The 12,589-nt window shown below is 45.5% G+C and overlaps 1 protein-coding gene across 1 annotated transcript in view; it reads left to right on the forward strand.

The window, feature by feature from the left end:
• Window positions 1-5,625: 5,625 nt before the first annotated feature.
• Window positions 5,626-12,589, forward strand: part of PSMD1 (proteasome 26S subunit, non-ATPase 1) — a 112,684-nt gene continuing 105,720 nt past the window's right edge. The window contains exons 1-3 of the mRNA XM_049888432.1: window positions 5,626-5,769; window positions 11,190-11,233; window positions 12,467-12,540. Coding sequence (XP_049744389.1) covers window positions 5,754-5,769; window positions 11,190-11,233; window positions 12,467-12,540 — 134 coding nt within the window. The 5' untranslated portion in view covers window positions 5,626-5,753. The remainder of the gene's footprint in view (window positions 5,770-11,189; window positions 11,234-12,466; window positions 12,541-12,589) is intronic.

Below are 12,589 nucleotides of genomic sequence, written 5' to 3' on the forward strand. Positions count from 1 at the left end.
GGGTGGATCCGATCCTTGCAGCAGAGGCCAGGAGGTGCAGGTCAGGGACACCCACGGCTCAGGGCTTTGACCCAGGTGTGCCAGGTTCCAGTGCTCACTCTTTGCATCTCATCACGCTGTACCTAAACGAGCAGTCAAGCTCGTTTTCTGATAGGAAGACTGATCCAGACCCTGGAAGTGAAATGCCGGCATTCTGGCGCAGGAGGGTCCATAGGCTTCTCGCAGCCTTCCGGAGTTCTCCTGCTTGTAGGGAGAATTGTGACCACCAGAGGGCGCCGCTCCCGTCAGGGAGATGCTCTAGTAACACTTAGAAAGCCAAACTTGTTTCGGTGTAGTCCGTTCTGGCTCATGGCGACCCCATGTGTGTGAGAGTTAGAACTGCACTCAGTGGGGTTTTCAATGGCAGTACTCTTACGGAAGAAACCCCGGCGGTGGTGAAGTGCTGCAGCTGCTAACCAAAAGGTCGGCAGTTTGAATCCACCAGGCGCTCCTTGGAAACTCTATGGGGCAGTTCTCCTCTGTCCTATAGGGTCGCTATGAGTCGGAATCGGCTCGACGGCAATGAGTTGTTCTTGTTGCGATCTTAGGGAGGAGTCCTGGTGGTGCAGTGGTTAAGAGCTATATCTACTAACCAAAAAGTCAGCAGTTCAAATCCACCAGCTGCTACTTAAAAACCCTATGGGGCAACTCTACTGTGTCCTATAGGGTCGCTATGAGTTGGAATCGACTCGATGGCAATGGGATTGATTGGAGTTTTATGGAAGTAGATTGCCAGGCCTTTCTTCCACTGTGCTGCTCTGTGGATTCAAGCTTCCAACCTTTTGGTTAATAGTCGAGCACAAACCACTGGCGTCACCCAGGAATGCCCAGTGTTCACGGTGGACCATGCGGAAGAAAGCAGCAGCCCAGCACTAGGCAGGGTCACGGTCACGGGCTTATCCCTTCACTCTGACAGTCGATGTCTACTGAGGACACAGTGGACCTCCTTTGGGCTATGAGACACTTTGTATCACCTCTAAATTTGGAGAGAGATAGTTGTTCATGAACAGAGCACTGGGTAAAAATTCATTCTGTGATCTCACAATGTCCTGAATCTCCTCTCAACGTACATGGAACTTGTTTTAGAGTCAGAGAGGGCAGGGGTTTCAGAGCCGTAGGTCTGAGTTCTAGCCCCATACTGATAACTAACTGACCCTGGGTGTTTATTTGTTCATCCAACAAATGTTTACTGAGCACCTACTATGTGCCTGATCTCTGGAAGGCACAGACCATTTGTGTTCAACTACTAACCTAAAGGTTAGTTCTAATCCACCCAGTAGTGCTGTGGAAGGAAGCCTGGTGATCTGCTTCCACAAAGATTAGCGCCAAGAAAACCCTGTGGAGCAGTTCTACTCTGACACACATGGGGTCCTCATGAGTCAGAATTGACTCAACAGCAGTGAGTTTGGGGTGTGTGTGTGTGTGCCTGGCACTGTGCTAAGGATACCAAAATGAATGAGATGTGGCTTTGCCCTTGAGTAGCTTCTTGTGCGGTTTGCACACAGGCAAGGAGACATGATTAACTGTAGTGTGGAAGGGCTGTAAAGGCTCGCATGATGGAGAGGATCAAGGAAGGCTTCCTGGAGGAGGTGCCAGGTGGCTGGGATTCAAGATGAGTGGTGTTAGCCAAGGGTGTGGGGGAGAGGGCTTTGAAGACAGAGGTAAGAGCAAGCGTCGAGGTCAGAGACAAGGCACAGGGCCTCGCTGGGAGCTGCAGGGATTCTGGATGGCTGGGGCGTGGGGTGCCAGGCAGTGGGTGGCAGGCAGTGATAAAGGGGTATGCAGGGTGAGAGAGTCCTGACGGTGCTTGTTTAGGACACAGCGTCTGGCGGTGGTGAGCAGTGGGCGGAGACTGAGAGTGTAGCGTGACTTCAAGGCTGCCGGAGACAGCTGCAGCCAGGAAAGGGCGGGTGGTGGAGTGAGGAGGGGAACCTGTGCCAGGTGTGAAGGAGACAAGATCAGTGCTGACTGGGTAGGGGCAAGAGGACAGTCAGGGGCGCCCTCAGGTTTCTGCTTCAGTAACGGACGGACGCCCTTCACCTGCATTGAGACCAAGACAGAAGCGAAAGTGGGGAGGGGGCGGACAGTGTGTGATGCTTGGAGGTTGTGAAGTTGGAGGGTCCCTGAATCACCCAAGCAGAGACGTCCGGTAGCGTGTGAGTCTGGCGCTTGGTAGAGAGAGCGGGGCTGCAGGGGTACCTTTGAGGAGCCCCCAGCTTGCCCACAGCCATGGAAGGTCTTGCACCCTCCCGGGAAGAACGGGGAAGGAGGAGCCTGCGAGTAGAGCCCAAGGGGGGGCCTGAGGGTTTTTAGGAGTCAAGAGGGGAAGGAGTGGAGTGGGAGGAGTCAGAGGCTTGGCGCCAACACCCAGGCCTGAAAGCAGAATCCCTGAGAAGGGAAGACCTGATTCCCCCGCCAAGCCATCTCGCAGGGTTCTCGTGGGGCTACAACGGCGTTGTGACAACAAGGAACACAACGTCCAAGCTGGAGACACATAGAGCCTCATAGAGAACATCTTGTCCTTGAAGGACAGAGGTGGCAAACTGGCCGCCTCTTTGTTTTCAAACATTTCCAATTAGTTGCTGTATTAGTTTCACTTCTGTAACAAATTACCAACAACTTAGTGGCTTAAAACAACAGAAAGTTATTTTCTAGCAGTTGTGGAGCTCAGAAGTCTGAAACCAGTCTCACAGGGCTGAAAGCAAGGTGTTGGCAGGGCCACGTTCCCTCTGGAGCTCTGGGGTAGAAGCCATTTCCTTGACTTTTCCAGTATCTAGAGCTGCGTTCCATTTTTCCTTGGCTCCTGGCCTTTTTGTCCATCTTCAAAGCCTGCAGCTTAGTGTCTTCTCTCTCTGGCTCTGCTTCCTTCTGCTTCCCTCATATGGCCCTTCTCCTGTGACAAATTCCCCTCTACTCGCTTGTGTAAGGACATGGTGCTTGACATAGGGCCCCCTCTGATAATCTAAGTGTCTTAGTTATCTAGTGCTGCTATAACAGAAATACCACAAGTGGGTGGCTTTAACGAACAAATTTCTTTTCTCACAGTTTAGGAGGCTAGAAGTCCGAATTCAGGGCATCAGTCTTAGGAGAAGGCTTTCTCTCTCTGTTGGCCATCGGGGAAGGTCCTTGTCTCTTCAGCTCATTTCCTGGTTCACTGGGGACCTCCATGCGGCTTGTCATCTATCTTCTCCCATCTCTGCTTGCTTCCTTGTCCTACCTTTTGGTTAGCAGCCAAGCTCTTAACCACTGTGCTACCAGGACTCCTGCTTATCCTAATCTGTTCTTTGTATATTTTGTAAGAGGTTGACTCATGACACACTAATCCAGCCTCATTAATATAACAAAGACAAACCATTCCGAAATGGGATTATAACCACAGGCATGGAGGTTAGGATTTATAACACATATTTTTGGCAGACACAGTTCAACCCATAACACTAGGATAATCTTCCCCGCTCAAGATCTTTAAACTTAATCACATCTGCAAAAACATTCTTGCCCTATATAAAGTAATATTCACAAGTTCCATAGGTTAGGACCTGTATATCTTTGGGGGCAAATTATTCCACCCACTACAGTTGCCAACATTTAAAAAACAGAAATTCAGATTTCTGGCTTTTCTTTAAAAAAAAAAAAATCATAACCTCTAGCAACAGTAGCCCTGCATTCCTGATTAGCTACACGGCAGAAGCTGAATAGCAGCTGTTTTCTTTACATGCTGCACTCCCTTTTCATTTTGTCACAGTCCTCACCACTCCCTATTGCCTCCCTGACACTAAGCTAGTATTTTCTTACACTAGGCCTATAACTCATAGGTCACTATGAGTCAGAATTGACTTGATGGCAACGGGTTTTGTTTGTTTGTTTTTTGGTTTAGGCCTGTTTCACACATTTCTATTACCTCTTGCCATTTGTTTGTGACCCCTCTGGGCATTTGGGAGCACATAACGTCTTTATGTGAAGGACTGGCTAAAGTACCTCTGTAAAATGTTAACCCCAAGACTCAACTTTTTATTTTTCCTGCACACCTACTGGGACAGTGCCTTCTGTCTGAACCACAGGTTCTTAAAGAATGTTTAAAATTTACTATATCTTAATGGAAACCCTGGTGGTGTAGTGGTTACATGCTATGGCTGCTAACCAAAAGGTTGGAAGTTCGAATCCACCAGGTGCTCCTTGGAAACTCTACGAGGCAGGTCTCCTCTGTACTATAAGGTTGCTATGAGTTAGAATCTACCTGACAGCAATGGGTTCGGTTTTGGTTTTTTTATATCTTAATAACCAAAGTTTAAGAATATTAGTTTTTAGTATTCTAAAATTTTTTTTTTAATTATTAAGACATAGTAAATACAATTAAAGAATACACATTTTAATTAAAAAATTTTTTTTTAATTCATACGTACACACAAATGTGTTATAACCAACTTTTAATTCATTGGCAACCACAAAACACTGACTTGTGCCACTAGATTAGCTTGTTTTGAAAAGGCTTCAGAAATACGCTTTAATCGTGACTGTCTTGTTGAAGAGTAGCCCGATAATGCAAGGCTCCTGGCTTAAAAAATGATAGCATTTGCCACTAATCTTTGTCAGGACTTTCTCAGTATTGACTACTGAAGTAAATTGGCTCTACCAAAAAACAAAAAAACCAGTTGCCATCAAGCCAATTCTGACTCCTGGTGACCCCAAGTGTTTCAGAGTAGAATTGTGCTCCATAGAGCTTTCAATGACTGTGATCTTCCAGAAAAGGATTGCCAGGCCTTTATTCCAAGATCCCGTTGGGTAGATTTGAACCGCCAACCTCTGAGTTAGTAGCCAAGCTCTTATCTATTTGCACCACTCACGGACTCCTAAGTTGGCTATGGAAAATGGAATAAGACCGTAAACGGTAATGCTAACAATCCATTTCAAATTTCTAAAGGTAAGCTACAAACCAAGAACCATTGCTACGGAGGGAGAGGGAACTGGACAGACGCAAGGCAAGAGTGGGAGACTTTTTTTTTCTTTGGAAAACTTTTCACTGTGTATCTTTTTTACTTCTGATTTTTGAATCATGTATTAACTATTCAAAAAAATAAAAATCTTCATTGTTCAACTTTATAATAAACCAATGAGTACTTATGGATTCATTATGCTAATGAATCACTTCTGGGAGGATTTCTTTTGAAAACCGACTGCTGGAAGTCCTGGAGAATCACCTAAGAAAATTGTCTCTGCTCCCCCGAAGGCCTGGCTCAGCGGGGGACTGCACTGAGACCGCCCACGCAGCAGGTGGCGCTGCAGGCGCCACTCGCATTCCCCTCAACACCCTTTCTCTCGGCAATGGGGAGGGGGTGACGGTATGGGGGCCTCTCTTCAGAGATGGCCATTGTAATGCCTTATCCCAAGTGCGGACGAGTGTCTTGATCGCGCGGGGGCTCTGGCCCCAGAAGGATAGAAGAAACAGCGACGCTCTCTGTGCATCCTTCCTCGCGGGCCAGGGCAGGTGCGGCGGCGCGGAAGACCCAGGCTGGGGTCAAATGCGCGGCGGGCGGCAGGCGGCGCGGCGGGCAGCCCCGGGGCGGGCGGGGTCCTGGCGAGAAGCGAGCCGGCGGCCTGAGGAGGTGACTGACTGGGCAGCTCACCCGGGAGCTAGCAGCGGCGGCGGAGCGAGCGGGCCCTGAGCTGACAGATACACGGCGCTGCCGGGACGGCGGGCGAGTGCGGGCGCAGCCATGATCACCTCAGCCGGTGAGCACGGCCCAGAGCCGGCGGCTAAAGGGAAGAACCGCAGCCGCCGCCGCGCCGGCTTTTAGCTGAGTCAGTGCCGGTGACTGGGCACCTCCCGGCGGAGCGCCGGCCTGCGCCTTCCCTCGTTGCCCAAAGCCCACCCCGGCCCGGGGTCTGGGGTCCTCGCTGTGCCCCTCGGCGGGCCTCGCGGCTGCCTCCGGCTCAGGGGGCAGCGTGCACGGTCGACCGCTCCGGCGTCCCTCTCTGGCCACACCCCCGGGCCCCGACTCGGGGGTCGTTCTGGCCCCCTGCCTACCCCCGGGGGGCTCTCCTTTCTCTTATCCCGCTGGCGCCCAGCAGGTGGTCGGGGCCGGGGTGGGCGCCTGTGCAGCCGGAGAGTAAGGCAGCTCCTGGGCAGACAGCATAACTGCCCCCCAAGTGCTTCTGGACCTGGCCGGGGCACCCCTCTCCTTGGAGCGAAATTTGAAGTTAGGTTTGGGGTGGGTCATGTCTGAGTCCACTCTGAGGGGATTCAGTTAAAGCACCCAGGGAGGTCAGGTGCTTGGCGGCTTCAGTGAGGACAGCACCCAGAAGATCGCATTTTATACTGAGTTTCAACTTACCGTGTGATGCTAGGTGTCCCAGAAATAGTCTGCCTTCAAGAAGGAACGGGTCAAGGAGCAGATGTCATAGTCTTCCCCTGCTCCTCCCAGTTTCAGACTAAAGATCTTATAAATAGGTTCGTGTAATGACTTTTGAAATGGGATAACATAGAAAACAAGTTTTAAGTGGAAATGTTTAAACCCCTCCCTGCAGGGTGACTTGCAAGTAGCTGTCTGCGTCCTTGCATCCGTGGTGCTTTCTTCCCTGTCTGCTTACACACCCCCTTTTCGTCCTGTTTTGCTCTGCACTTTTCTCACAAATATTTTTTGGCAACAGTTGATCAGAAGAAAGTAACTTGTGTGGTAAGGAGCTCAAAACCATGTTTTTATGAGGACTGGTTAAAGAAATTGGTGGAGATGCTGAGAGACAGAATCCAAAACCAAATCCAATTCCCAGCCCTGGTGGTGAAGTTTAAAAGCTTGACTGCTAACCAAAAGGTCAGCAGTTGGAACCCACCAGCCACTCCCTGGAAACCCTATGGGGCAGCTCTGCTTTGTCCTACACGGTCGCCATCAGTCAGGGAGACATAATAGTTATTTTCAAAGATTTGAAGGGCTGTCACTTGTACATGGAATTATATCTTTGTCCCAAAGGAATACAGATGATTGGAAGATCAATTTTAGGTCAATGTCGATGTTAACCCGTTACTGTCGAGTCATTTCTGACTCATAGTGACAGTATAGGACACAGTAGAACTGTCTCATAGAGTTTCCAAGGCTGTGAACCTTTACGGAAGCAGATTGCCATATCTTTCTGCCATGGAGCAGCTGGTGGGCTCAAACCACTGACCTTTTGGTTAACATCATACTTAACTACTGCAATACCAGGGCTGCTTTTGTTAGTTGCCATCTAGTTGATTCTGACTCCTGGCGACCCCAACTGCTCGACTGGGTTTTCAAGGCTGTGACTTTCTTGGAAGTAGATTGCCAGGCCTGTCTTCAGAGGTGACTCTGGGTGGGTTCCAGCCGCCAGCCTTTCAGCTAGTGGTCAAGCACTTACCCATTCAGGCCATCCAGGGGCCCTTAAGTCACTGTAATGAAGAGCAGTCCCAGTCTGAGCTCTTTAAAGGTAAAATAAGCACTAAGTTTCATGCCACCTGTAAATGTAGGCCCCAGGCTACTTCAAATCTATCCATCATACCTCTTCCAACTGAGCCCATACCACCTTCATCTCTTGTCTGGGTTAACAGCCAGGGCTTTGTTTTTTCCACCATTACTTCCATGCCAAACCAAACCAAACCAAACCAAACTGAACCAAACCAAACCCAGTGCTGTCAAGTCGACTCCAACTCATAGCGACCCTATAGGATAGAGTAGAATTGCCCCATAGAGTTTCCAAGGAGCGCCTGGTGGATTCAAACAGCCGACCCTTTGGTTAGCAGCTGTAGCACTTAACCACAACGCGACCAGGGTTTCCTACTTCCTTACAGTCCGTTCTTCTTGTTGTAGCCAGAGTATTCTTTTTAAAACTACTTATTCACATCGTATCATTCCTTTGTTTAAAATTTCTGGTGGCTTTCCATTGTATTTAGAATAAAGTCCAGACTCTTAACCAAAGACTGTTATGATCTAATATCAGCATCATCTTATAGTGCACTCTTTCTTCCTTGTTTGTTACACCCTAATGAAACTGGCCTTTCTGTTCCTTGAATATGTCATTTTCTTTCTTGCCTCAGGGCCCTTGCACATTCTGTTCCCCCTTTCTAGGCTCCTCTTACTTCAAGGTTTCCCTTGCCTTTTCAGTCCTCAGTGTCTGCTCATATGTTAGTCTTTTCTTGACCACCGTGTTAAAACATGCTGCCTCTGTCCCCCCTAAATACCCCCACCATCACAATCATGTAATTACCCTGTTTATTTGCCTGATTACTGCCTTTCTCTCCTTGAGAGAAATTTTGGGCAGAAAACTTTTCATAATTCCTAGAACACGGAGATTCTATGATGATAGTTTAGCCTGTATTTATTACTGTCATTTGTTAAGTTTACTAGATTACTTATCAGCTCCCGATCCAAACCTTTGGTCACTTTGTTTCCTGTCCTTTGGCTCACATCAGTCTACCATGTGGCCCAGGTGCTAAAGAGGCCCATGTAATGCTTCTGGTGTGGATTAGTCAGTTTATTTGTTCATTTATCCACTATTTATTGAGCACTTGTTAGGCACTAAGAACACGATAGTGAATAAGAGGTCAACATGTATTGTTAATTCTTTTAAGAAATTTAGCCATGTTTTCCTATTCATGATCTGTTCTACATCTGTCTTAGTAATCTAGTGTTGCTATAACAGAAATACCACGAGTGGATGGCTTTAACAAACAGAAATTTATTCTTTCACAGTCTAGGAAGCCAGAAGTCCAAATTCAGGGGGTCAGCTCCAGGGGAAGCCTTTCTCTATCGCTCTGGAAGAAGGTCCTTGTCATCAGTCTTCCCATGGGTCTAGGAGTTTCTCAGCATACGAGCCCTGGTTCAAAGAATTGCACTCTGCTCCTCGCTCTCTTTTCTTGGTAATAGGAAGTCCCTCTCCTCTCTGCTTGCTTCTCTTTTCTATCTCAAAAGAAATCAACTCAAGATACATACAGCCTTATTTTGTAGATTGAATCCAGCTTCATTAACATAACTGCCTTTCATCCTACCTCGTTAACATCATAGGTTAGGTTTTACAACACATAGGATAATCACATCAGATCACAGAATGGTGGACAAACACACAGTATTGGAAATCATGGCCTAGCCAAGTTGACACACATTTTTGGTGGACACAGTTCAGTCCATAACAACATCTAAGCATTCTGTCTATTCCATAACACCTGTTTGAGTAGAGGGAGAGAGTTTGCTGGAGAAAAATGTACGATTGATGTTTGTTTTTAAATGTAATATAGGCACATAAAGAAAAATAGTGCTAAATAGTTTATAACAGAAGACTTCTACCTTTCTTTCCCCTTCCTGATCCCTAGAGGAAACCACTTTCAACTTTTTAAGCTGTTTCTTCTGGAACATACTTCCATATTTATAATTAATATCCAAATAGTGCTGTAAATTGAGTCAACAATTTTAGATAATTATGTACTGAGTTATTAATGGCATAAGAGGATTTTAGCGTTTTTAAACCTGTTCCACCACCACCACCCCCCCCCATCCAAAGGACAGTTTTGCTTTGTTTTTAAGAACGGGAGATATTAGTGTATGAAGTGAGAGTGTTTGATTTAGTTCTCTTCCACTGCCAAGGGCTGAGTTTCTGAGCCAAGACACCCATCTAACAAATTAGTCACAAGAGAAACCAGACAGGAGAGTATAAAAATCTCTCCCCGCTTTTGGTAGCAGTAGTTTGACACACCACTGATGGATGATAGGAAGTCAGCAGCATTTTTAATACTTTGACGAAGTGTCCAGTATTCGTAATCTGTTCCACATCTACGCATTCTGTCATCCATTCCATAACACCTATTTGCTTTTTTTTTTTTTTTAGGTGATTGATTCTTTAAAATTTATCTTCTTCATGCTGTCCGTTCAGTAGCTCTGCTCTGGACTTGTCATACCAGCCTAGTCTTTTTATCTGCTTTTAGAACAGTATGCCCTAGCACCATGGGATAGTTCACTGGCAAGTTTTGTATCCTTTTCTTTATGACTCTTTAAAGACTACAGGAAACTTTGGAAAATCTACACTTATCAGTTAGAAACTGCCTTGATACTTTTTAATCAAATCCTAGTTTCTGCTTAGTGTTCCAGAAAGATTTTAAGACCTATATGGGAAGCATTTCTGAGAGACAATTTGGTTTCCTTTATATTCTAAGAACAGTAATTTCCCATATATTTTTTTCCAGGGATCCCTTTGACATATGATTATGTTTCAAGGTTTGTTCTTTTGAGAGGATAGTTGTTTTCTTTACTGTCCTGTGTTAGTGCTGAGACCTTGAAGCTAGGATGAGAGCTTATGGGGAACACCGTGCTTGGGTAATTGAAATTACAGCAAGTAAGACTGTCCGTCATTTACATGTTCTAGGTTACTTGTGATACAAGGAGGTGCCTTAATATTGTTGATGTCGTTAGCTTCCTTTGAGTCAGCCCTGAATTGTGGTGACCCCATGTACAGCTGAACAAAACACAGCCCAGTGCTGCGCCATCCCCATGATCAGTTACAGATTGGGTAGTTGTGATCCATGGGGTTTACGTTGGCAGATTTTTGGACGTAGACTTCGAGGCCTTTCTTCCAGCTTTATTATAGTGACTCGAAATAATCAAAATCTTTTGCCCTGTTGAGTTGATGACTAAATGCTCCTTTTTCTTCCATATAATTTTTATAACTAGGTTTATTTTGTGTGAATAATTTTAAAATTGTGAAAAGTTTTCTCATTTTAGCCTATTTGAGTCAGTAAATTAGGCCAGTGGTTCTCAAACTATAGTGAGCATTAGAATCACAAAGAAGGTGTATTAAAACACACGTTGCTGGGCCTCAACCCAAGAATTTCTAATTCGGTAGGTCTGGGGTGGGGCCAAGAATTTGCATTTCTAACAAGTTCCCAGGTAATGCTGATGCTGTTGGTCCAGGGACCACACTTTGAAAACCATTGAATTAGGCAACTAATATAAATGGTGTCATGGGGATTTGATAATATAGTTAATTGTTGAACTCTGAGATACGATAAACCTTTACAGCATTAAAGAAAATAGTCTTTGCCCTAGTGAAGCCTTTGTGTGTTCCCAGCCACCGTGTATTTTTCACCAAGCACTTATTTGCATCTTACTGAGCATATAATTCATAATCACGATATACCGTTTGCCTTACAGCTGGAATTATCTCTCTTCTGGATGAAGAAGAACCACAGCTCAAGGTATGAGTTGAAGAAAAAGTAACTGCATTTAGTATGAATACTCTGAAGCTGTTTGAATTTGGTGATATCTGTATAAAAACAAAGAAAAAAACTCAGAGCCATTGAGTTTATTCTGACTCATAGCAACCCTACAGGACAGAGAAGAACTGCCCCATAGGGTTTCCGGAGAGCATCTGGTGGATTTGAACTGCCGACCTTTTGGTTAGTAGCTGAGCTCTGAACCACTGTGCCACCAGGGCTCCCGATATCTGTAGATCTTCCATCATTTAATGTAACCGTCCTACCCAGCCTTTGCCCCTCCCCGCCCCTTATTTGACTACTAGCACCAAAAAAAACCCAAAATCAAACCCATATCCATCAGTTGATTCCAACTCATAGCAACCCTATACAACAGAGCAGAACTGCCCCATAGAGTTTCCTAGGAGTGCCTGGTGGATTCAAACTGCTGACCTTTTGGTTAACAGCTGTAGCTCTTAACCACTACGCCACCAGGAAAGTATTTCGGCAATAGTGGTTGGTTTCCCCAGACTTTAACAAGACTAAGGCAAGTAAACCTCAATATGGCACTTGAATAACCTCTAGTTTCTTTATCAACGGAAAGCACAAAAAGTTGTTTCTTTTGTGTTGTGTATTTAAAGTTATTTTCATTTAATGAAAATTTGGAATATACTTCAAGCAGCTCTAAACACCTGAATTCTTCCTGGGGTTGGTCTTGCGTATATAAGGAGGAAATGCTCGTTAAGATAAGGAATGACATTATAGGGCTGATCAGATGTTTTATGATTAAAAAGGGAAAGGAAATTATAAACCTAAGAGAAAATATAAGTCTGTTGGTAAGTTTTTATATTTGTTATAGATTAAAAAGGGAGCCCTGGTGGCACAGTGGTGAAGTGCTCAGCTGCTAACCAAAAAAGGTAGGCAGTTCGACGCCACCAGCTGCTCCCTAGGAGAAAGGTGTGTCAGTCTGCTTCTGTAAAGATTACAGCCTTGCAAAGTATGGGGCAGTTCTACTCTGCCCTATAGGGTCACCATGAGTCAGAATCAACTCGACGGCAATGTTTTTTTGTTGTTGTTGTTCATAAATTTTTATATTTGTCATAGATCAAAAGTTTTAGTGATTATTACTGAGGTTTTAGCTATTGATTTGCTGGAAATGTTTTGTTTTTTTTTTTTTTAAAGGAAGTGTAATGGCAAGTCTATCTCAAAACTGAATTTTGGTTTTATTTTCTACAGGAATTTGCACTTCACAAACTGAATGCAGTCGTCAATGATTTCTGGGCAGAAATTTCTGAGTCTGTAGACAAAATGTAAGAAATTATTTCTATAAATTGAATAGGGTAGACCACCTTTATTTAC

This window comes from Elephas maximus, chromosome 6 (assembly GCF_024166365.1).
Source record: "Elephas maximus indicus isolate mEleMax1 chromosome 6, mEleMax1 primary haplotype, whole genome shotgun sequence".
NCBI classification, from domain to species: Eukaryota; Metazoa; Chordata; class Mammalia; order Proboscidea; family Elephantidae; genus Elephas; species Elephas maximus.